Source organism: Neoarius graeffei, chromosome 14 (genome assembly GCF_027579695.1).
Source record: "Neoarius graeffei isolate fNeoGra1 chromosome 14, fNeoGra1.pri, whole genome shotgun sequence".
NCBI classification, from domain to species: domain Eukaryota; kingdom Metazoa; phylum Chordata; class Actinopteri; order Siluriformes; family Ariidae; genus Neoarius; species Neoarius graeffei.
The window spans coordinates 47,366,191-47,391,297 of NC_083582.1; the positions used below are offsets into that span (position 1 = coordinate 47,366,191).

At 42.7% G+C, this 25,107-nt stretch overlaps 2 protein-coding genes across 6 annotated transcripts in view; both read left to right on the forward strand.

The window, feature by feature from the left end:
* LOC132898332 (uncharacterized) lies at window positions 1-5,963 on the forward strand. Of its 5 annotated transcripts, none has more exons than XM_060939860.1 (5): window positions 1-236; window positions 1,817-1,952; window positions 2,043-4,996; window positions 5,280-5,321; window positions 5,601-5,963. In XM_060939860.1, the coding sequence occupies exons 3-5, from the start codon at window positions 2,240-2,242 to the stop codon at window positions 5,835-5,837; spliced, it is 3,036 nt and encodes a 1,011-aa protein (XP_060795843.1). In that variant the 5' UTR covers window positions 1-236; window positions 1,817-1,952; window positions 2,043-2,239; the 3' UTR covers window positions 5,838-5,963. The 5 variants fall into 5 exon arrangements, with proteins under 5 accessions (XP_060795843.1, XP_060795845.1, XP_060795847.1 ...); XM_060939862.1 differs by having other exon boundaries at window positions 1,879-1,952; XM_060939861.1 differs by lacking the exon at window positions 1-236 and adding an exon at window positions 413-641.
* Window positions 5,873-25,107, forward strand: part of srcap (Snf2-related CREBBP activator protein) — a gene marked incomplete at its 5' end in the record, with an annotated part of 27,239 nt that continues 8,004 nt past the window's right edge. The window contains 24 exons of the mRNA XM_060938863.1: window positions 5,873-6,118; window positions 6,236-6,376; window positions 6,539-6,728; window positions 8,171-8,340; window positions 8,457-8,544; window positions 8,658-8,747; window positions 10,413-10,574; window positions 10,856-11,073; window positions 11,253-11,430; window positions 11,540-11,676; window positions 11,770-11,939; window positions 12,093-12,285; window positions 12,411-12,547; window positions 12,750-12,936; window positions 13,182-13,351; window positions 13,444-13,601; window positions 13,726-13,926; window positions 14,034-14,195; window positions 14,328-14,501; window positions 15,163-15,474; window positions 15,670-15,815; window positions 15,958-16,268; window positions 16,396-16,598; window positions 24,895-25,064. Of these exons, the coding sequence (XP_060794846.1) occupies window positions 5,873-6,118; window positions 6,236-6,376; window positions 6,539-6,728; window positions 8,171-8,340; window positions 8,457-8,544; window positions 8,658-8,747; window positions 10,413-10,574; window positions 10,856-11,073; window positions 11,253-11,430; window positions 11,540-11,676; window positions 11,770-11,939; window positions 12,093-12,285; window positions 12,411-12,547; window positions 12,750-12,936; window positions 13,182-13,351; window positions 13,444-13,601; window positions 13,726-13,926; window positions 14,034-14,195; window positions 14,328-14,501; window positions 15,163-15,474; window positions 15,670-15,815; window positions 15,958-16,268; window positions 16,396-16,598; window positions 24,895-25,064 (4,314 nt within the window). The remainder of the gene's footprint in view (window positions 6,119-6,235; window positions 6,377-6,538; window positions 6,729-8,170; window positions 8,341-8,456; window positions 8,545-8,657; window positions 8,748-10,412; window positions 10,575-10,855; window positions 11,074-11,252; window positions 11,431-11,539; window positions 11,677-11,769; window positions 11,940-12,092; window positions 12,286-12,410; window positions 12,548-12,749; window positions 12,937-13,181; window positions 13,352-13,443; window positions 13,602-13,725; window positions 13,927-14,033; window positions 14,196-14,327; window positions 14,502-15,162; window positions 15,475-15,669; window positions 15,816-15,957; window positions 16,269-16,395; window positions 16,599-24,894; window positions 25,065-25,107) is intronic.

The following is a 25,107-nucleotide window of genomic DNA, read 5'->3' on the forward strand; positions in this document are numbered from 1 at the left end:
GCTCGTTCCTCCATTTCGCTGCGTCGGAAGTCTCCTCCCCGCAATTGCTAGATTCAGCGATCCAAACCCAGTCTCGCTCGGACCGGTCTTTAACTTGCTCAAACGAACTTGCCAGTACCTCGTTGGGTACCGAGAGGTAGTTTGGGAAACTGCAATCACGGATTGAGTACGATTTGAGGCGGATGGCGACTTCTTCAACGAGAATTTAGTAAAAGAAAAGTGCTCGGAAATTTCAGGTAGGTGGGAACTTAAGATGGCGGCAACGGTGAAAGGAGGGGGAGAAGGAGGGGGGAAGATACTGTAAGCGGGGGGAAGGAGGGAGGGGGTATTTGGAGGCAGTAGGGGACTTTGATATGCTGGCTTAAGTTCACTTTTATGCATTTATTTCATGAACACAACCTTGAAGGATGTAATTAATTAAAATGGCTGCGTGTCAGGTTGACTTTTGTGGCCAGATAGCAGCCAGTTTAGGCACTTTTAAAGTCAAACTTTGGCTGAAACGTTTTTGTTGGTCAGGTTACAGTTTGAATCCAGTTACATTGAAGTAGAGTAGAGTAGTGATCCCCGGCTACACATGCTGCTCTGTGTGGATTTCAAAACAGAAGTGAGCTCCAAGATAAACTGTGACAGCAGACTATTTGGTACATAAACTCTTTTATTTGTTAGATGGTTATTTTTCATTCTAACTTACAAGCCTTTTCTGTTAACCCAAAAAGTATGCTTGTCCTTAACACTCAACCCTTACATGTGTCTTTGAAAATAATCACATGGACGAGAAATTTGATTTAAAAGCATTATAAATGTTGACAGTCATCTTATGATCAACACGCATGACCCCGCGTAGTGACGTCATTGAGTTGTCCCTTGGCTAACGCTAGCTAGCCGAGCAAGTAGCTCTCGGTGTATGAAAGAACGAGGATGTTACCTGTGTAGTAGTTGGATAGCAGGGCTAAAACGCTTTCGTTGAGCCAGAAATACAGCTCTGTGTAGGTGTATTTTCCTTCCACAAGTCCCATTGGGTCACGTCGTTTAAGCTGGAGCTGGTGTGTGAGCTAGCTAGCTAGCTAGCTAGCTAACGAGTTACTGGCTACGCTTTCTTTAAGTTAAGTTTTCATCGCAGTGGCTTACAAAGCACCGAGCATATACACTTCTTCTTTTCCACACTTAAATGGCTGCATATGGCTTTATATTAAGCCCAAACCTCCCTGGCTGTGGTTCTTGGTGATTAGGTTGAGGCCCTTGCGTAGTGCACTCGGCAGGCGCCACACCGCAGCAAAGATTTGCCGCCGCTCACTAACCTTACTGTCGAACACTGAGAAATTAAATCTGCTGTAGGTACACTTGCCTTACATTTTTAAACAAGCTGAGCTTGGTCATGCTGAAGAACATATTTCAGACATTAACCTCCACAACACTGCTAGCTACAGTGGGCACAGATGCAGTCCTGCTTGTTGGCTACATAACCAGACAGTCCATGCACTTGATTTATTCCCTTTAGTGAGCTCTCTAATGTACTCAAATCAAGGCTGTATTTCTGTCAAGTGCACGTACAAACCGATGATATTTTGCATTTTTTTTTTCTCAGTATACTAAATCACATTGGCGATAACATTTCTAACAGCCTGCCCTGTTGGGTAAACATCACTACCTTCAGTTCCTGGCTCACCATCATTGAACTCACATGTAGGAAAGTTTGAGGAAGTTGTAGGTAGATGGAGGAAGTTGGCACTTAATACATGAATATAACAGGCTTGGGAGATTGTGATTTGTTTAATTTATTATTAAGCATTTCTTTCTTTTTTTTTTTTTTTTAAAGTGCATCAAGTCCCCCAGAGTATCTTTTGGTTTCACTTTTAAAGTCCCCCCCCACCCCCCCAGATGCAGTGGTGTCTTTGATCTCAGCATCCTGGAAGTGGAAAGTACAGAAGAAACTGGGCCTACACCACATACAGGTGATGCACTGCCTAGTGCTTTTGTTAACTGTATGTACATCTTTGGTGTAACCATTTTTTAAGTTATTTGTAATTCCCCCCCCCTTTCAGGTGCTGTGTGTAGCAGAAGCAGTCCAGAAGGAGGAAGACTTGGGGAGGAGGTGGTGCAGCAGCGCACCCCTCCGGCTGTGGCTGTGCTGGGTGGCATCCCTGTGGCTACACAGAATGTGGCCGGGCCACCCCAGCATGTCCTGCAGCCGGTTCCAGCTGCCTCACTACCACCACCACTGCTTGGCCCTGCCACTGAGATGGAGCAGCAGAAAGCAAACATGCAGGCTGCAAATCAAGAGCAGGCCACTACAATGGCTTGGCAAAACTGCAATACCATGGAGCCTGAGGAGAAGTCAACCTTGGACTGCAGAACTGAAGCTGTCCAAATACAACCCATGCCCATGGCTGCAGGAAACTCTGAGAATCTGTCAGATAGACTTTCAGTTTGTGAAACAGACAATGTTAGAAAAGGGCACGATTTTCATTATGGGTATAACACTGAGAAAACATGCTTTGAACACAGGAAGACAGAAATTGCAGAGGGAGCTGGACATTGCCAGGACTGGACCCCTAACTCAGGGGTTGCAGTTAAGATGGAAAAGGGACCCCTGTCTCCAGAGAAAGCAGATCTGGAACACAAATCAAAGACTGGTAAAGAGGAAGCATGTGGAAAAAAGCACATGGCCAGACAGAGCACCTATATCACCACAACTCAGTCCAGCTCAGCAATCTCCACTGCACTTAAAGCAACAGACAGAGACCACAAGGAGCCTGGAGAGACACAGCAGTTCCCAACTCCACGGTCTCTGCAGTCAGCTCAGGGCAGTTTACTGCTCAAGTCTGATGTCCAGCAAATTGTGCGACAGCCTCTTACAGCAACAATCATCACAGCCAATGCAGAAATCCTTAATGAGTCTAGTAAGGCCAGTAATTCCATGGATGAAGTCACAAAAGAGGGACTTGCAGCACATGAAGAAGGCAGTGTTGGTTCAAGTTCAGTGGCATCTGAAAAACAGTGGCATTACTCAGACGCAGGAGGGTTCTCTGCAAAGCAAGGAGAATCTGTGTCTAGACTACTTGTTCCCGCAGGAAATGGAAATAGCACCCCAAATAACACGGATGAGGATAATGAATGCCTCTCTAAAAGTCTCCAACAATCTTCTGTTGCAGTTTCCACCCCCAATGCTGCCTTCCCTCAGAAAACACCTAATCCCTCTAACCATCCTCAGAACACACATCTTACACAAGCGAACCAGCTGAGCCCTGACTGTATGGACTGTAGTGGATCCCCTAAATCTGTTTTAACAGGGAACAAGACTAGTGCAACTGAGGGGCAGGAGAGTAAGACTATTTCTTTAGATGGAACAGGAGTATGTTATGATGATTCTGTTAAAGAACCAAAGGTGCTGAGGGATGAGACATGCACTCACAATATACAGGCCTCCAAAGTGACTGAAGGGTCCCATGTGGTTGCTTGCAGTGCATCACATGGGATTGCTAAGCAGAATGACTGTGCCAAAAGTATGCAAATTAGTCCATATCAAGATCACCAGCCAGATGTGAGCTATAAACTCTTAGACAAAAACAAATGTAAACATTCAGAGGGACTAGACTCAAATGAGCCATGTCTCTCTCAGGTTAAAAATGACTGTTTGATTCAACAAGTGCAAGAATCCATTCTAGTAGATCACAAGCTCCCTCAGATGGCATGCCTGAATGATGGCATCTCCACATCTGATAATAGGAATGTGGATGAAAAGCATGATGAGGGTTCGGAGGCTTTCTCCAGACTGAACGCTGTTGAAGTGAAAGATTTCATTGACGTAGGTATTCTAGTGCAGCCGGGGATGGAGGACACGTGGTTAGTGGTAAGTGGTAACTCTCCACTGATAGATGGGCAGTGCCCAAGCACAGAGGATGCTGAGATGATTGATGTTAGCACAGAAGCCATGGGGCATTGTCCTGAATCGCAGACATCAGTTGCTGTCTATGAGTGCACAGTACCCTGCTTCCCCCCAGATGCTATTCATGAAGCTGCTAAGCTGCTGTTACCAGAAAAAGGTGCAGAAGTACCTACAGATAAACATTCTTATGAACTTTTAACAGAAACATTGACACAAGACCTTGATACCCTTTCCTCTCACCCACCAACAGTTTTAGCTTCAGAGAATGTTTTATCTTCCCCAACCTCTTCAGCAAATATTTGCATGCAAAATATGGTTTCAAAACCTACGTTTTGCTCAAGTGCTGAGAATACGATTAATATGTTAGATTCCGCCCTAATCAACAGCCCTTCTGCTGTGCAGGAAGAACAAGTGAAGTCCAGAGAAAATAAATCGGATGTATCCAAGATTTCTCTTTCATCGAGTGTTATTGATCCAAAGTTGCTAATACTAAAGAGAGGTGAAGCGCTCCTCAAACAGCCTCCAATGTTGGCTCTAGTTTCCAGGAACCAGAGTCCATCTGGTACCCCTAGTGATTGCCTAGATAGTGTCTCTGTAGAGTGCCTTTCAGAATATGACTTAATTACAGACGTTGCAGCTGAAAAGGCGGCCCCAGCACCTCTCAGCTTTCATGTACTAAATGCTCCCTGTCACGTTACTGGTTCATCTTCAGTGGATGAATCTAAAAAACAGGCCTTAATCAAATCAGAACATTGTCTAGCATTTGAAAAACGGACTCCCCAAGATGAGCCTCTTTTAAACTCTGCTTCATCTACCCAAACTCAGACCCATAACTCACCAAGACTGCCTTCCAGGTCGGGCAGTATATGTAGTACAATCACTGATCGGTCTGAAGACCCTACTAACCAGCCATGCCAAGATTCTATGCTGTTGGAGGTGGATGAACAGCACTCGCCAGTTCAGCATGTGGCAGATGTAAAGGATGCAGGGGACAACACTATCGAGCAGGTTGATGCTTCTGTTGGAGAGAGCAGTGAGGGAGAAGCAGATGGTTCTTTAGAAGCTCAGACCAATGAAAGCAGTGTTATTCCCAGTCCAGTGCAAAATAAGGTAAGAACTTTTTTTTTTAATTTTTAAAATTTTTAATATATATATGTATATGTAAAGCATGTCATGTAAGCTATATTGCTTAATAGCTTGCTTAGTCTTTGCTTGAATTTGTTTTAGAGTTAACTATTCAACTGCATTAGCATTAGAACAAAAGGTGTTATTAGCCATCTGTAAACCATCAGTGTTTTAGACTACTTTGTGTGCATGTTCACATAGCCATGTGAATGCCATCCGATTATGATGCCCTAGTTGGCTGCATGTTTGAGCCATGTGTGTTTTGCAGCATGGACAGAGCAGGACAGACACACAGGCCTTTTTATTGAAGGTAAGAGGTGTCATAATCTTTTCCTGACATCTCTTGTTCTGAGACCAACACATTTTTCAGGCTGACACTTCTCAAAATTCTAGTTTATCTGAAGTTTAATGTGAAGTCACAGAAACCCACAATTGCATGCTTTATGTAATAAGGACAGAAATAAACAAGGGTTAAATGTCTGTATAGATCCAGTAGTCTTTGTAAAAATGTTCTTGAAGTTCTGTTTGTCTGCTTGTTTTTCTTTTAGCCAAGATTTGTTACTTAAGTTGCGCTCCTTTTCTGTCTCAGGTTCGCCAATGGATAGCAGGCAGAGGTACATCATGCTCCACTCCTTCCACTTCTCGCACACCATCACCGCCTCCTACTTCGTCATCTGTAGACTGCAAACACACGCTGCCCTCTCCCCAAAACTCTGGTGGAGCCTCTCAGTCAGATCAAATACTCAGTCAGCGGCCTCGCTCAGAGAAGCACACTGATATGGCAGAGCTGGCTAAACACGCAAGTGAAATATTTTTATGTTCTTGATTACATGTTAAATAAGGTAAGCATACGAGGATTGATTCCTGCAAGGTTATTGCATTGGCTTGAAAGGTACTTGTAAATATTTCAATTTCTCACAGGAAGCAGAGATTGAGCATCGGACACTTGCGCTGAAACGTGAGGGCTTCTGGTCCCTAAAACGTTTATCTCGTGTGGCTGAGCCACTCCGGACCAAGGTGCACTGGGATTACCTTTGTGAGGAGATGCAGTGGCTTTCTGCTGACTTTGCACAAGAGAGGCGTTGGAAAAGAGGCGTGGCCAGAAAAGTAAGTCTTTGCCATTTTATAATTTTTATTTTTTACTAAGCACTTTTTTTGACATGCAAATACAAAGGATATTTGATGGAGATTTCAGACTGAATAATTTGAGATGGGTGGTGGCAGGTGGTACGGATGGTGATGCGGCATCACGAGGAGCTACGGCAGAAAGAGGAGAGAGCAAAGCGTGAAGAGCATGCCAAACTGAGGAGGATTGCTACTTCCATTGCAAAGGAAGTCCGTGCTTTTTGGAGTAATGTTGAAAAGGTGACTCTTTGGATTATTGTGCTAAATTTGCAGTTCCAAAAGCTGGACAGTTTTGCGCTTGTGAATTAACTTCTGAATTATGAATAAAAAGCTTTTTTCCTACGACACGTTTATTATCCATCATGTTTATTTGATGGACTCTTTCATGTCTACTCCACATAGGTTGTGCAGTACAAGCAGCAATCTCGGCTTGAAGAGAAACGTAAGAAGGCCCTGGATCTGCAACTGGACTTCATTGTTGGCCAGACAGAGCGCTACTCTGACCTGCTTAGTCAGTCCTTGCAAGCCACGCCTGCAGTCCCTACCAATGTTCCTTCTCGACACAGTCAGCTTAATGGACCCGAGGAAGATGGTGAGAAAATATGCTTGCATTGAAAACTGTGGTTGTCACTTTGTGTTTTTAATTACTTCACCTGGGACAGAGTCCACCAGGGGGCAAGGTATTTTTTTTTTCGGTGGGGCTTCTTTTTGTTTTTTTGTTAGCAACATTACAGGAAAACGGTTGGACCGATTTTCATGAAACTTTAAGGATAGATGGGCATTGGTCTCAAATAGAGCCTCCAACATTTTGAGGGTCATGTGGTCAAGGTCACGAAAAAGGTCAAAATAGTTTTTTTCGCGATATCTTCCTTCTGGTATCTCTCATCAGATTCTGGCTCTGACTGTAATGTTCTCTTTCACAAACATGTATATGATTCTAAATCTGAGAGATATTGGGTATAAAATCATTATCAACATCTCATCTCATTATCTCTAGCCGCTTTATCCTTCTACAGGGTCGCAGGCAAGCTGGAGCCTATCCCAGCTGACTACGGGCGAAAGGCGGGGTACACCCTGGACAAGTCGCCAGGTCATCACAGGGCTGACACATAGACACAGACAACCATTCACACTCACATCCACACCTACGGTCAATTTAGAGTCACCAGTTAACCTAACCTGCATGTCTTTGGACTGTGGGGGAAACCGGAGCACCCGGAGGAAACCAACGTGGACACGGGGAGAACATGCAAACTCCACACAGAAAGGCCCTCGCCGGCCACGGGGCTCGAACCCAGGACCTTCTTGCTGTGAGGCGACAGCGCTAACCACTACACCACCGTGCCACCCCATTATCAACATGTAGGTATAAAATAAGTGCTGCCGGACGAGGTTTGTTTTGCCTGGCAATACTTGTTTTAACTGAATTCCATGTTCCATAAGCATTTTTGGGAGGGGGTAAATAGCCAATGAGGGAGGATGAAGGACTGTCACGTGCTTCCACCAAGGCATGTGACGCCAACCGACCACATCCAAACTGCTGCTTATGCAATGTTAGGGGGTAGTGTAACACTCGGAGGAAACTCTATCTGCTCACTTCCAAATGCATAAGCTCACAGACGTCCATGACTGGCTAGCATCACTGTAATTGACAAGGGTGAGAGAATATGCCATCCCTCCTTCCCTGAAAGCACAGGCCAGTTTTGCTGTCTTGGGCTCCCAGCCATGGATGTCTGTGGTATGATCGGGATTCGAACCAGCAGTGTGCGGATGATCGGACGAATGCTTTTCTGTTGCTTAGGAGAGCCCCATGATCATTTTAAATGGTCTGATGAATGGAATTTTATGCGCAAACGTGTGTGTTTCAGTGGACCAAATTTTCGCCAGTTGGTGGTATGGAAAATCATTCATTTCATTTGTAGAATTGGTTATATTAAATAGTAGTGTTGCTCTGTAGATAAAGTGGTCAGTATTGCAGGTAGCAAACTGATTTGGCTTGTGCATGTTCTATTTATTTTTATTTGTCCTTTATAGATATTGACTTTGAGCCCCCATGCGAGGAGGAAGATGATGAAGAGACAATTGAGGTAGAGGAGCAGCAAGAAGGGAATGATGCAGAGTCTCAGAGAAAGGAGATCGAGTTATTGAAGCAGGAGAGCACACTGCCATTGGACCAGCTACTCAATACACTCACTGTCCCCCAGGTAATGCAGGAACTATTAACAACAAGCAACAGTCTTCAACTCTGTCTTACTACACTGTAGTTCCAGTTGTGTCTGCGCTGTATATGTGCATACAGTGAATCATGATTATCTTGCAGGGCTCTGCATCTGAGGAGGAAGCGTCAGATGATTCTTCCTCTACAGTTGAAGATGAGGACAAAGAATTTTCAGCTAATGAGGAAGATGGTAAATGTGACTACTTCTTTATTGTTTAATTCATTATATTATCTATGTGTATATCTTTAAAGAAACGTCACCATTTAATTAAATGGTTGTATAAATCTTCTCAACCCTCAAAGCGGAGGATGTGGAGGATACCATTGAAGCGCAGGAGGTAATTGAGGGAGATGGAGACCATGCAGAGGAACTTGATGACTTGGCGAGAGAAGGTAACCAGCATATATAAAAATGTGAATATTAAAACAAGCTGTTTAAGGTTTTGCCCTGTTTTGATGAGTGAACTTCAGGTTGAAGCCTGATGATTCAATAGCTATCCATGCTCATTTGTTTACATATAGAATGGCAAAGATAGTCCTGCTCTTCTAAATGTGTTCAGCTGCCCTGTGACTTTACATAAGTAGGCTACGTTTACATTAGACCGTATCTGTCTCGTTTTCTTCGCGGATGCACTGTCCGTTTACATTAAACCGCCTGGAAACGCCGGGAAACGGGAATCCGCCAGCGTCCACGTATTCAATCCAGATCGTGTCAGCTCCGGTGCTGTGTAAACATTCGGAATACGCGGATATGCTGTGCTGAGCTCTAGCTGGTGTCTCATTGGACAACGTCACTGTGACATCCACCTTCCTGATTCGCTGGCGTTGGTCATGTGACGCGACTGCTGAAAAACGGCGTGGACTTCCGCCTTGTATCACCTTTCATTAAAGAGTATAAAAGTATGAAAATACTGATGCAAATACTGCCCATTGTGTAGTTATGATTGTCTTTAGGCTTGCCATCCTTCCACTTGCAAGTAATAAGTGATGTGCGCTGGGATCACACACACAGCGGCTCAGTCCCGAATCACAGCTTGTTCACTTCACTCGCGTGCTCTGTGAGCTGCGCAAGGCCGGAGTGCGCACCCTCCAGAGGGCACTCGCTGTTCAGGGCGGAGTGATTTGGAGCGCAGGATGCCTGCGGAGCCGAGCGTATCCGTGTATTGGTATTGCTGTGTGCACGCAAATCGTGTATTGGTGTTGCTGTGTGCACACTAATCGTTTTAAAAACGTTAATCTGATGATCCGCTGATACGGTCTAATGTAAACATGGGCGTAGACATTGTAAAACGATCTGGTAGCTTAATATGTTTAATATGCTTAATGTGTTGTGTGATGGAAGCGTTATTGATGACAAATTCATTTTCTTAAATCTATTTATGAAAATATTGTTTAAAATTGGGAGAAATTTGGGTTAAAATAGGAGCCCAAAATAAATGTAAGGTTGCAATTAATTCAGACAGGTAACAAAGGATGTGTTATAGTGTCACAGTAAGGTGCTAGGCCACTAAAAGCCTCTAGAACAACTTCAGTATGCCTTGGCAAAGATTCTAGTTTTTGGAATGGCACTGGAGGGATAAACACCGTTCTTCACAAAGAGATCTCAGCTGGTGTTTTGATGATGGAAATCACTATCGCGCAGGTCCAATATCTCTCGTTGGTGTTCAATTGGATTGAAATCTGGTCACGATGGTCATAGCGCAAGATCATTTTCATACTTATCAAACCATTCAATGAACCCTTATGGATTAGAGCATGTCCTCCTGGAAGAGACTGTTCCAATCAGGATAGAATGGTTCATCATAGGATACAGATGATCAATCAGAATAACTTTGGATTGATTTGTGCTGACCCTTCCTTCTCAGGGAACAAATGAACGAACAATAGGCCTTCCACAACATAACCGAGACTTTTTTTGCACCTCTTTTGGGAGTCTTGCTACCTTCTACACCTTTAAAAATGCAGATAGATTAATTTTATTGTAAAGCTTAACTCCTTTCCATTTAAAGTTAGTTGAGTGCTTTATCTTTGCTTATATGTTGCACCCTTGATCCTCAGGAGAGTTGAGTATGGAAGAGCTGCTAGAGAAGTATAAAGGGGCATATGCCTCTGACATTGAAGAACCTTTAGCATCACCAGAGTCCTCAGAGGGATCAGAGGGAAGTGAAGATGAAGAAGAGGAAGAGACTGAGGGAGATGAAAGTGATGATGCCTCCTCAGGTAAAGTGGAGTATTCTGAAAGCGGTCTTTCATTTAAAAACACCAGGCTTATTTGCACTTTCAGGAATTATTGATGTATTTTGACACCATAAACCCTGGTTGTATAGAAAATTACTACAATTTTATTATAATGGTGGGAGGTTGGATAAGGAAAGTATGATTTTGTGAAATATCACTTTATGTTGAAATATAATAGTTATGCTGATTACTCAACCATCTATCAAACTTTATTGTTCCTCTGATCTCAAATTATGTCTCAATTCTCTGAATTCACCTTTCAGATTCAGCAGAAAACAGTGATGAAGAGGAGGATGCTGAAGCTGAGGAAAGTGATGAGGAGGATGAAGATGATGGAGGAGAGGGGATGGCAGTTTTACTCAGGGAGGGAGATCATAGCCCCTCTGTCCCCACATCTCCACGTCCCAAAAAAGAGATCAGCCATATAGCTGCTACTGCTGAAAGTCTTCAGCCTAAAGGATATACCCTGGCCACAACAAATGTAAGGGATTGTGTTATGCTGCCAATGTCTGGGCATTTAGGCATAGTTTTAGATGTGCTGCTTATAATTTACATGAGATTAAATTCAGTAGGGTATGTTTAGAATTGATTAATTAATTGACAGAGTTGATTGTGGGTAGGATTAATATAATTTTGACTTAATAAATATGCCCTTTCTAGGTGAAAACGCCTATTCCGTTCTTACTTCATGGCAACTTGCGTGAGTACCAGCACATTGGACTAGACTGGTTGGTCACCATGTATGAAAAGAAGCTGAATGGTATCCTGGCAGATGAGATGGGACTTGGGAAAACTATTCAGACTATTGCCCTGTTGGCACATTTGGCTTGTGAAAAAGGTATGAGGAGATCTAGCAGTTTAAAGAAGTTAATCATTCTTGCAATTAGTTAGTGCCTGACAGGAGAATAATTGTACTATTTTAAACAATATCTTTGCATTTCTTGCAGGTAACTGGGGCCCTCACCTAATCATTGTGCCCACCAGTGTAATGCTGAACTGGGAGATGGAGCTGAAACGTTGGTGCCCTGGCTTTAAAATTCTCACTTACTATGGCAGCCAGAAAGAACGCAAACTTAAGAGACAGGTAAGCCTAGACATTAACTCACTAGCATCAGATTTGGCGTTTCAACTTTCTGATTACTTGATGATTGTGTTGTTTCCTTTCTTATTTGCTTAGGGGTGGACCAAACCCAATGCTTTCCATGTGTGCATCACTTCCTATAAGCTGGTTTTGCAAGACCATCAGGCATTCAGACGCAAGTCCTGGAAATACCTCATTCTGGATGAGGCACAAAACATCAAAAACTTCAAGTCCCAGCGTTGGCAAAGTTTACTAAACTTCAACAGGTGCTTACAGAATATTTGTTATTTTATCATCCAAAATTTTCTAGGGAAAAAAAGCTTGCTTTTTTGTTTTTCTGCACCAGACATTTTATTTTGTTGAAAAGTAATACTGCCTTAGCATGATTTCTCTCCTCTCTGTTTCTGTTGCACATGAAGTCACCGGCGGCTACTGCTTACTGGTACTCCACTGCAGAACAGTCTGATGGAGCTGTGGTCACTCATGCACTTTCTCATGCCGCATGTCTTCCAGTCCCACCGTGAGTTCAAGGAGTGGTTCTCCAACCCATTAACTGGGATGATTGAAGGCAGCCAAGAATATAATGAGGGTCTGGTGAAACGGCTGCACAAAGTGAGTACTCTCATCCCTAAAACGGAACAATGCTTAAATAATTGCGTCCAGTAATTGCATGGTTGTCCTGCAATAGCTTGTGGCTCTTTTGAATTGCATTTACTTAACATAACCCTTGCCCTTAGGTGCTAAGGCCATTCTTGCTCCGGCGTATCAAAGCAGATGTTGAGAAACAAATGCCAAAGAAATACGAGCATGTCGTGCGCTGTCGCCTCTCCAAAAGACAGCGTTTTCTCTATGATGACTTCATGGCACAGGCCTCGTGAGTGCAGTGAATAAATATGCAACTTGTGTAAATATGCATCAACATATGATTGTTGACATAACAGTTATAAAAATCATGTTTGTGGAATTGCAGAGAATAAGGAATAGTGTGATTGGTCAGTAAATACTTGTATTTTGTAGATGTTTGCTTAATGTTTTTTTTTTTTCCCTCTCTATTTACATGTGTGACTATTCACCAGAACGAAAGAAACACTAGCCAGTGGACACTTCATGTCTGTAATAAACATCTTGATGCAGCTACGTAAAGTGTGCAACCACCCTAACCTGTTTGACCCACGGCCAATCCAGTCTCCCTTTATCACAGAGACTATAACCTTTACCACTGCTTCCCTGGTTTTGAAGGCCTTAGACATGTCCCCTTTCCAGGTAAGCATTTTTAGCGTTAATCTCGGCCACTCTAAACATTGTTTAACTACGTTTTGTGTTTGCGTCCTTTGTTAGTTAGTTTTAGTATTTGTTTTGGGATGCTTTTCCCATAGTACAAAACAGTATTCTGGCTTCTCAATGCATGGGTGTAATGAGTAGTCTCCTAAAGAACTTTTGTTTGTTTATTATTTTGTATGGTAATGTAGCTGGTTCTCTAAATTCTGTGTCTGTATTTCCTCCCACAGCGCTGTGACCTCTCTATGTTTGACCTGGTCCATCTGGAAAGCCACGTCTCACGGTACCAAGCAGATGTTTACCTTCCTCAAAGGAAAGTAACACGCCAGTTGATCCAGGAGATCATGGAGTCCCCTGATCCACCCCCCAGACCAAAACCTATTCGTATGAAGGTCAACAGGTAATTGATCCGTAGTTTAAGTACCAATGTACATTTAATTTATCCAAATCATGATTGGCTAATGTGGTATTGGAATGTGCTTTATATGAAAGGATGTTTCAGCCACTCCCCAAGTCTGATGGGTGTTCAGCAACAGCATCGAATAACTCGCAGCCCACACGTCCAGTTTCTCCTGCAGTCCAGCCTCCACGACCACCTCTGATTACAGAGGTCACTCATACTCAGGCTCCTGTACAGCCGACACCTCAAGGTCTGCGTGGTATTTTAATTCTTTGTGTATGAAGGCATTGACTAACTGGAACAGTAATAACTGTTATTACTATATAATAACTGCATTAGTAAATATAGCTTAATTTTAAAATTTTGTCTTTCAGTGACCCCTGTCACTCCTGTTGCTGCTCCGCAAGTTCCTGCGTGTCAAAGTGTTACCTCCATGTCGTCTGCGAACCCAGTTATGAATATTCGGCATGCATCACCTTCCACTGCGCCAACAGTGTCCGTCGCCCCTCAACCCTCCAGCAATGTCATGACACAAAGGGTGCTTCTCAGTCCTGATATGCAGGCCAGATTACCGTGTAAGTACACTGGACTATAATGTTGATGTATAACGAAGTGTATATATCAACTTTTTTTTTTTGCTGAAGAGAGACTTTTAATTTTCATTTCAATATTTTTCATACAGCTGGAGAGGTGGTGAGTATTGCCCAGCTGGCCTCCTTGGCTGGTCGTCCAGTGTCATCCAGTCAGGGCAGTAAACCCGTCACATTTCAGCTGCAGGGTAACAAACTCACCCTTTCTGGTGCTCCGCTCCAAGTACCCGTTGCCCAGCCAAGGTCCATCCAAGGTGAGTGCATTCTTTTGGGTTTATTGCCCTGCATAAACAGCTGTGGTTGGGTTTATTTTCCTGCACACCTGTCTGCAAATACTGGTTTAGTTTATGGCCTAACACTCTGTCCTGTGGTTGTGTGCCCTTTAGGAAATGTAATGCATCTGGTATCCAGCGGTGGGCAGCACCACCTTATTAGTCAGCCAGCTCAGGTTGCAGTTCTCCATACACTTAGTCAGTCAGGTAGCATCTCAGCAAATCCCAACCCAACCAGCACAATCCCAACCTGCTCTGGACTAGCGGTACCCCTCACTACTGCTCAAGGTACTGGCACTGTCCTTGAGTTTATTACAATTATTCTAACCTTGCTGGCTGCAGTGCTGTAGCCTGGGTACCAAACTACCTGTTACTCAGCAGAGCAAGCCATGGGTGCATAAGTGGCCATTAGAGGGGTTAAAAAAAGAGATTGGTGCTTATATAATAGCAGTTGAATTCTTTTTCGAACTTAGAATGAGTAATGATTTCATAATGACATCAGAAACAAGACACAGCAGTATTATTAGATGGTAAGTGACATGGTAGTATTTCATGGATGTTGCATTTTTGGAGTTTCTATCTAAAATCAAGTATATTGTATGTTTTGAATAGAGAAATGCTTCTCTTTTTTTTTTTTTTTTACCTTTTATGTGTGATTGTAATATATTTTGAGATGTTTAACTTCTGTAACACAGATTCAGAGGCATTTGAAACATGGGTAAATGCTTCTGCGACTTTCCACGGTTTTTTTTTTTTCCTTACTCCGCTGATCAAGGAAATCTATAAATCTAATCATGTCACCAGACCCAGCAACTGTGAATTAGCTCTGCTACTGTAATCCATAGTATGGTGCCCAGTCCAAATTAATTGGCACTTTTCTGTGTATAATATCAGGTTGAAATAATAAATACATTTTTAAACCTATATTATTTACCATTCTGTCATTCAGTTCCATCACCCCGGGTAAGCGGACCAGGAATTGTCAAGATTGTTGTTCGCCAAGCAGCAGGCAAAGAAGGTGGTCAGGTCCCCACTTTGGCTGTGCCCCCATCTCCTCGTGTTGCCCCTCCTCAGTCAGTTTTGTTGCATCCACATGGGACCCCAAACTCTGCTCTTAGACCACCTACTCCTCAACAGCCTTCCCAGCGACTTCCTGTTCACCCTACTCCCCCTCAAGCTCCTACCTCAAGCCCTGGCCAACCTCCACCTTCGCGTTCTGTGCTTACACTAGTGGAGGGAACATCCCCAAGCACAGGGTTAGGTGAGCAAAATCTGAATCAGAATTTGTAACAATGTTTTCCATATTTTATGTTGTGTGTGTGTGTGTGTGTGTGTGTGTGTGTGTAATTTCACAAAAAATATTTACGCATGTAGTGCATGGTACACTACGGACTTGTATCATAAGAATATGTCTCAAGTTAAACTTGACCTCTTTTATTCTTTCTTTGTCCTGTAGCGAAGGCAAATGCTTCGATCGGGGTTGAAGAGAGCAGTAGTGATGTTCTTACTCTTAAACCTATGCCTTCATCTCAAAGCCGTGCATTTGGATTTCAGTGTCCCCGAATCCAGCCTCCACCTCCACCACGAACCCCATTTTACGTGGTACGAGTTACACAGAAGACAAGACTGTGACATAGTCATAATACAGGACACTAAAGAAGAGTTAACCTATTCTTAATATATTAAAATATTTTAAAAGCCAGTATACGAATAACAGACTTGACTCACATTCTCTTTTTAACAGTCATGGCTTGCAGATCGTCATAAGGCCCAGAGAGATGACCGGATCTCTCAAATCTTTCGAATCAATGAATTGCACTGCAATGCAAAACCTGTGTTTGGTCAAGAGGTTCTGGATTTTCTCACCTTCCTCCCAGGCCCAAGCCCCAGACCGGCTCAATCCATCCTTAATAGGTGGAGCCACATGGGATATAGTTCTTGTCTCATTGCTCAATCCCAGCATAAGACCAGCTACTTAGACCAGAGCAAAACTCTGCGAGAAGCCATTTACAGCTCTGAGGAAAGGCTACACCTGATGTCTGAGGTTATCGACAGGTATTCTTACTGTTCCATCGTTAAACACTGACATCCTCTGCCATGATGAATTAATAGTCCTTTAAGTCTGTCCAAGTTTTGTACGCAATTTGTTGTTCTGTAACTAGTGTCCTGCTGTACTCTGCAGGTTCACATTTGCCATCCCTCCAGTGGAGGCCAAGCCGATTACCATGCACTGCTGCCATCCACCTCCTTCCTTTAATTACCAGCAGTCCCTTTTTTCCTCCACACTGTCTGCTCTTCTTTCTCCCCTCATGCGTATGCTGCACCGCATTTACTGCAATATGCGTACACACTTCCCTGACTTGCGACTTATTCAGTATGACTGTGGTAAGTACCATTATGATGGTGATTGATTTGAAAATATGTTTTTGGAAAGTACGGGGTAGTTTTATTGCATAATTTGCAATTACGAAAATCGTTACTGTTCAAATACTTATAGACCTGACTGCAGGTTCCATAAGTATTTGGACAGTAACACGATTTTTGTAATTTTGCTCCTGTACACCAACACAGTGAATTTACAGTGAAGCAATTAAGATGTGATTTGAAGTGTAGACTTTCAGCTTTAATTCAGGGGGCTTAACAAAAGTATTGTATTAACAGTTTAGGAAGGACAGCCATCTTTTCCATAGTCCCTCCGTTTTCACAGACTCAAAAGTAATTGGACAATTGACTGATCAGCAATTTCATGGCCTGTTTCCTCATTATTTAGATAACAGTTCTGGAGTTGATTCCAGGTGTTGAATATGCATTTGACAGCTGTTCAGGGGAACTCTCAATATGCAGTCCAAAGAGGTATTGATGCAAGTGAAGGAGGCTGGGGGTGGGGGAACACCCCTATCTGAGCGATAGCAGAAACTTTAGGAGTGGCCACATCAACAGTTTGGTACATTCTTTATAGAATGAATGCACTAGTGAGCTCGGCAACACCAAAAGGCCTTGGGCGATCATGGAAGGCAACTAAAGTGGATCAGCATCGAAGAAAAAACCCTTCACAACATCTAGCCAAGTCAAGAACATTCAAGGACATAGGCCTATCATTGCCAAAGTCTACAATCAAGAGATGCCTTCATGAATGTAAATACTGAGGGTTTATCTCAAGGTGCATACCACTGGTAAACACTCAGTAACAGAAAGCCCAGGTTAGACTTTGCAAGAAAGCCTGCCCAGTTATGGAATAAGATTCCTTGGACAAATGAAACCAAGATTAACTTGTACCAGAATGATGGGAAGAGAAGAGTATGGAGAAGGAAATGATGCATTCATGATCCAAAGCAATACCACATCATTTGTCAAACATAGTGGACATAGGCACGTATGGCTGCCAGTGGAACTGGGTCACTAGTGTTTATTGATGTGACTGCTGAAAAAAGTAGCAGGATGAAATCTGAAGTGTATAGTTCTGTACTTTCTGCTTAGATCCAGACAAATGCTGCAAAACTTATGTGCTTTACAGTACAGATGGATACTGGAGATAGACCCAGATGGATAATGACCCACAAAAGCAACCTAAGAGCTTCTTAAGGCAAAGAAATGGAATGTTTTTAAATGGCAGTCAGCCATCCCAGTTAAGCATGCTTTTCACTTACTGAAAACAAAACTGAAGGCAGAAAGATCCACAATCAGCAACTGAAGACAGCTGCAGTAAAGGCCTGACAAAGCATCTCAAGGGAGGAAATTCAGCATTTATTCATGTCCATGGGCTCCAGACATCAGGCAGTCCTTGACTGCAAAGGATGTACATCCAAGTATTACAAATGAAGCTTCATATTTAGTATTGAGTTTGTCCAAATACTTTTGAACCTGTCATGTTGAAGGGACTATGTAAAAATTGATGTAATTCCTAAATGTTCAATGTGATATTTTTGCTAAACCCCTTCAATTAATGCTGAAAGTCTACACTTCAATCACATCTTGAATGCTTCATTTCAAATCTGTTGTGGTGGTGTACAGAGGCAAAACTGTCACTGTCCAAATATTTGTGTACCTGACTGGACAAATATGCTAGCGTTTATTTATGAAATTGGATTCATAAATTTGTGGATTGTTCATGTACGTTATATGCACCTCATGGCATGTTTGTTTTTGTACATTTTATTTGGCTTTTTAAAATGGAATTTTGATTGACTTAAGTTGGTGGAAGTAATTATTTATTTGCATTTTAAACAAGGGTATTTAGGGAACTGATTATAGTCTCTGGGTACCTCAAGAAAACTGATGTGCTCCATCCACTTTGCTACCTGTCTGTCTGTACAGCTACAGTGGGGCAAAAAAGTATTTAGTCAGTCACCAATTGTGCAAGTTCTCCCACTTAAAAAGATGAGAGGCCTGTAATTTTCATCATGGGTATACCTCAACTAGGAGAGACAAAATGAGAAGAAAAAAAATCCAGAAAATCACATTGTCTGTCTGATTTTTAAAGAATTTATTTGCAAATTATGGTGGAAAATAAGTATTTGGTCAATCACAAAAGTTCATCTCAATACTTTGTTATATACCCTTTGTTGACAATGACAGAGGTCAAACGTTTTCTGTAAGTCTTCACAAGGTTTTCACACACTGTTGCTGGTATTTTGGCCCATTCCTCCATGCAGATCTCCTCTAGAGCAGTGATGTTTTGGGGCTGTCGCTGGGCAACACGGACTTTCAACTCCCTCCAAGGATTTTCTATGGGGTTGAGATCTGGAGACTGGCTAGGCCACTCCAGGACCTTGAAATGCTTCTTACGAAGTCACTCCTTCGTTGCCCGGGCGGTGTGTTTGGGATCATTGTCATGCTGAAAGACCCAGCCACGTTTCATCTTCAATGCCCTTGCTGATGGAAGGAGGTTTTCACTCAAAATCTCACGATACATGGCCCCATTCATTCTTTCCTTTACACGGATCAGTCGTCCTGGTCCCTTTGCAGAAAAACAGCCCCAAAGCATGATGTTTCCACCCCCATGCTTCACAGTAGGTATGGTGTTCTTTGGATGCAACTCAGCATTCTTTCTCCTCCAAACACGACAAGTTGAGTTTTTACCAAAAAGTTCTATTTTGGTTTCATCTGACCATATGACATTCTCCCAATCCTCTTCTGGATCATCCAAATGCTCTCTAGCAAACTTCAGACGGGCCTGGACATGTACTGGCTTAAGCAGGGGGACACGTCTGGCACTGCAGGATTTGAGTCCTTGGCGGCGTAGTGTGTTACTGATGGTAGCCTTTGTTACTTTGGTCCCAGCTCTCTGCAGGTCATTCACTAGGTCCCCCCATGTGGTTCTGGGATTTTTGCTCACCGTTCTTGTGATCATTTTGACCCCACGGGGTGAGATCTTGCGTGGAGCCCCAGATCGAGGGAGATTATCAGTGGTCTTGTATGTCTTCCATTTTCTAATAATTGCTCCCATAGTTGATTTCTTCACACCAAGCTGCTTACCTATTGCAGATTCAGTCTTCCCAGCCTGGTGCAGGTCTACAATTTTGTTTCTGGTGTCCTTTGACAGCTCTTTGGTCTTGGCCATAGTGGAGTTTGGAGTGTGACTGTTTGAGGTTGTGGACAGGTGTCTTTCATACTGATAACGAGTTCAAACAGGTGCCATTAATACAGATAACGAGTGGAGGACAGAGGAGCCTCTTAAAGAAGTTGTTGCAGGTCTGTGAGAGCCAGAAATCTTGCTTGTTTGTAGGTGACCAAATACTTATTTTACTGAGGAATTTACCAATTAATTCGATAAAAATCCTACAATGTGATTTCCTGGATTCTTTCCCCCCATTCTGTCTCTCATAGTTGAAGTGTACCTATGATGAAAATTACAGGCCTCTCTCATCTTTTTAAGTGGGAGAACTTGCACAATTGGTGGCTGATTAAATACTTTTTTGCCCCACTGTATCTAGCTGTCTACAAACCTGATTTTCAAAAAAGTTGGGACACCTGTGTAAAAACGTGAATGAAAACAGAATGATTTGCAAATCCTTTCCGACCTATATTCAGTTGTATACAATACAAAGATAATATATTTAATGTTCAAACTGCTGAACTTTATTGTGGGTGTTTTTTGGTAAATATATGCTCATTCTGAGTTTGATGCCTGCAACATGTTCCAAAAAAGTTGGGACAGGGTTATGTTTACTACTGTTACATCACCTTTAATTTAATTAAAATTAATTAGTCACCTTGTCTCGAAAGTGAAATTCTTTCCCATTCTTGCTTGATCTAAAACAGTCCAGGGTCTCTGTTGTCCTGCTTTGCATTTCATAATGCACCACACATTCCATTGGGAGATGGGTCTGGACTGCAGGCAGGCCAATTTAACACCCACACTCTCTTACTACAAAGCCATGCTGTCGTAACACATGCAGAATATGGCTTGGCATTGTCTTTGAATAAGCAGGGATGTCCCTGAAACAGACATTATTGGGATGCAGCATATGTTTCTCCAAAACCTGCATGTACCTTTTCAGCATTCATGGTGCCGACACAGAGGTGCAAGTTACCCATGTCACAGATGCTGTCCTTTGAATTTTGCGCTGGTAACGGTCTGGATGGTCTTTTTCCTCTTTAGCCCAGAGAACATAATGCCCATGATTTCCAAAAATAATTTGAAATGTGGACTTGTTAGATCACAGCACTCTTTTTCCACTTTACATCAGTCCATCTCACATGAGCTTGGGCACAGAGAATTTGGTGGCGTTTCTGGATGTTTTCCAACATCACTGGTTTTCCAAAGTGTTCCTGAGCCCATGTACTAATGCCCTTTTATATACAATCATGTTAGTTTTTAATGCAGTGCTGCCTGAGGGATCAAAGGTCACAGGCATTCTGTGTTTGGTTTTTGGCCTTGCCTTGTATATGCAGAGGTTTCTCTGGATTCTCTTTTTTTTTTAATCTTTTGTAGATGGTGACATGCCTAAATTCCTTGGAATTCTACGTTGAGAAAAGTTGTTCTTAAACTGTAAGACTTTTTGCTCATGCTTTTTTCACAAAGTAGTAAACTTTACTCCATCCTTGCTTGTGAACGACTGTGCCTTTTGAAGATGCCGTTACCAGTTAACCTGTTTAGCTGTGGAATGTTCTAAGCAAGTGTTTTTTGAGCATTACACAACTTTCCCAATCTGTTGTTGCCCCTGATCCAACGTTTTTTGGAATATGTTGCAGGCATTAAATTTAGAATGACTGTACATACATAAAATGAGCTTGAACATTTAAATATCTTGTCTTTGTATTGTAGTCAATTGAATATTGGTCAAAGTATTCGTAGATCACTGCATTCAGTTTATTTGTTTTATACAGCATCCCAACCCTTTTTTTAGATAAGAAAAAAACACATTTTTGGAATTAGGGTTGTATCTGTGATGGATGGAGTGATTTGACGAATAAGCAACAAATGGCAATTCACCTAATAATGAGGTTTCGGCACAAATTGCAGTGTAAATGGTGCTTGTTATTTTAATGTAATACATGGTAACTACATTGGCAATTACCTCAGACATTATCCGGATACTTTTTGTTATGGAATCTAACAATCTGTACTCCAGCTGCAGCCAGGGATGGCAAGTGTGCATGACAAAACAAGCACAATGACCAGCGTTAAAACTTGAAGCCTGCTCGTCCCATACTCTATACCAGGGGTGTCCAAACTGATCCATAAAGGGCCGTGTGACTGCAGGTTTTCATTCCAGCCATGCAGCAGCACACCTGACTTGGCTCATTCAATCAACTGAACTGTCTTCACAGTCAAATACTTGCAGCCACACCCACCCTTGATTAAAGGGTGGGTGTGTCAGTTGATTGAATAAGCCAAGTCAGGTGTGCTGCTGCATGGCTGGAATGAAAACCTGCAGCCACACGGCCCTTTATGGATCAGTTTGGACACCTCTGCTCTATACACTGCTTTACATTATCAAAAGTATTGTAAAATAACATAGCAGTATTAAATTGTGTGTAGTCATAATGGAAGATGATTAGTAGACCAGTTCATGGACACGCGCGCGCGCGCACACACACAACACGTTAATACTAGGGGTTGAACACTGGAGAATTCACATTTGATATGATACGTTTTCGATACAGCAAAAATAAGCACTGCCGGAGCAGTTTCCTTAGGTTTCCCTTTTCAGCTGATTTAAAACTCAATGTTATGAAAGTACACATTCAGCAGATTTGGCACACTGTAACATACCAGTCCACCACTAGCTGGCTGTCAGCTTTGTAACTTACTGGGAAGCTAAAGTACTCCCATACACCAGACCTTAAAAATTTGGGAGATACTCCTCCAAGACACATGAAGCCAGCCAACTGCATCCTTTTGAACTGCTGCTCATGCTGCATCACGGGGCACACACTCTACAGAGTGGCAAATTGTCTTGCAACCTGTTTAGCTGATGTAGAGCTAGTTTAAAAAAAAAAGTGATTTGCGCAAGTGGGCGTGGAGAATTTCAGAGATCTACAGTCAAGCTGGAAAGTCTGCACACCCCTTTGACCTTCTCCACATCTTATTACGTTACAGACTTATTCTATAATAGATTGAGTTCATGTTTTTATCACAAAATTCTACACAAAATAGCCCATAATGATAAAGTGAAAGCAGGTTTTTAGAAAATATGCAATTTTATTTTACTGACAAAAATAGGTTATTTAGTGGTTACATATCTGTACACACCCTTAGCCTAATACTTGGTTTATGCATCTTTGGCAGCAATTACAGTTTCAAGACATCTTGGGAAAAGCTACAAGCTTGGCACACTTGTTTCTGGACATTTTTGCCCATTCCTTAGAATAGAAAGGAATAGAATAGAATGCCTTTGTCACTGCACAAATGTACAACGAAATTTAGTTCATCATAGGAGAGCCAAGCTGCTGCGTATGTGCGCACCGCCACTCTTGGGCACCTCAGCCCAAGGCTGTCCCATGTTAACCTACCTGCATGTCTTTGGACTGTGGAAGAAACCGGAGCACCTGGAGGAAACCCACACAGACACGGGGAGAACATGCAAACTCCAACCAGAAAGGCCCCCGGCGGCCACTGGGCTCGAACCCAGAACCTTCTTGCTGTGAGGCGACAGGGCTAACCACTACGGCACCTCTTGGCATATCCTTGCAAGCTCTGTCAGGTTGGATGGGGAGCATCAATACACAGCCATTTTCAGCTCCTTCCACAGATGTTCAATTGGATTCAGGTCTGGGCTCTGGCTGGGCCACTCAAGGACATTCACAGACTTTCTCCAAAGCTACGCCTTTGTTCTCTTGACTGTGTGCTTCGGGTCGTTGTCATGTTGGAAGATAAACTTTCACCCCAGTCTGAGGTCTAGGGCGCTCTGGAGCAGGTTTTCTTCAAGGATCTCGGTGTACTTGGCTGCATTCATCTTTCCCTCGATCAGGGCTAGTCGCCCCGTTCACGCTGCTGAAAAAAATCCCCGCATCATGATGCTGCTATCGCCATGCTTCATTGTCAGGATGGCATTAGCCAGGTGATGAGCAGTGCCTGGTTTCCTCCAGACATGACGTGACTGTAGGCCAAAAAGTTAAATTTTTGTTTCACCAGACCAGAGAATCTTGTTTCTCATGGTTTGAGAGTCCTCTCTGTGCCTTTTGGCAAGCTCCAAGCAGGCGGTCATGTGCCTTTTTACTAAGGAGTGGCTTCTGTCTGACCACTCTACTATAAAGGCCTGATTTGTGGAGTGCTGCCTGGATGGTTGATCATCTGAAAGGTTCTCCCATCTCCACAAGGATACGCTGAAGCTCTGTCAGAGTGATCCTCAGGTTCCTGCTCACCTCTCTGGCCAAGGCCCGTCTTCTCCGATTGCTCAGTTTGGCTGGGCGGCCAGGTCTAGGAAGATGCTTGGTGGTTCCAAACTTCTTCTATTTATGAATGATGGTGGCCACTGTGCTCTTTGGGACCTGTAAAGCTACAGCAATTTTTATTTACCCTTCTCCAGATTTATGCCTTGACACAATCCTGTTTCTGAGGTCTGCAGATAAGTTCTTTTGACCCCATGGCTTGGAGTTTGCTCTGACATACACCGTCAACTGTGGGACCTTATATAGGCAGGTGTTGGCAATCCCCAATCATGTCCAATCAATTGAATTTACCACAGGTGGACTCCAATTAAGTTGTAGAAACATCTCAAGCAGTATCAGTGGAAACAAAATGCACCTCAGCTCACTTTTGGGTGTCATATCAAAGGGTGTGTACATATGTTTTACATTTGGATTTGATTTTTAATAAATTAGCACAAATGTCTAAAAACCTGCTTTCATTTTGTCATTCTGGGCTATTTTGTGTAAAATTTTGTGACAAAAAATGAACTCAATCTATTGTAGAATAAGTCTGTAACGTAATAAAATGCAGAGAAGGTGAAAGGGGTGTGCAGACTTTCCGGCTTGACTGTACAAATGAATCAAGGTGGTTCAAATACGTGCCACAAGATGCGTAAATGCACATGGAGAAATCTAGAAATAAATGCAGCTGATGCACAAATAAATTAAGTTAGTGAAATGCATTACAAATGTCTGTGAACAAGGTTTTTGTTAAAATTATATATAAACTTTTTTTTTTGGTGAAACATTTTATTTTTGTGGAACATTTACACATACAATAGGCCATACTGGATTGTAATGGTGGATTTGTGTGTTTTTAAATTAGGGAAGCTACAGACTCTCCATCTTCTGCTGCGGAAACTGAAGTCTGAAGGTCACAGAGTGCTCATATTTACTCAGATGACCCGCATGCTGGATGTACTGGAGCAATTCCTCAATTACCATGGGCACATTTACTTACGGTTGGATGGCAGCACACGAGTGGAACAGAGGCAGGTAAGGAGAAAGATCTGGTTCTTGAATTGAATAGATTGCAAAT

What these genes read in the sequence shown, in the direction of transcription:
- LOC132898332 (XM_060939860.1), top strand. Translation starts at nt 2,240, where the DNA reads ATGGAGCAGCAGAAAGCAAACATGCAGGCTGCAAATCAAGAGCAGGCC. An exon ending in CCAGTCCAGTGCAAAATAAG is followed by an intron (nt 4,997 to 5,279) that starts GTAAGAACTTTT and finishes TGTGTTTTGCAG; the next exon opens with CATGGACAGAGCAGGACAGA. An exon ending in CACAGGCCTTTTTATTGAAG is followed by an intron (nt 5,322 to 5,600) that starts GTAAGAGGTGTC and finishes TTTCTGTCTCAG; the next exon opens with GTTCGCCAATGGATAGCAGG.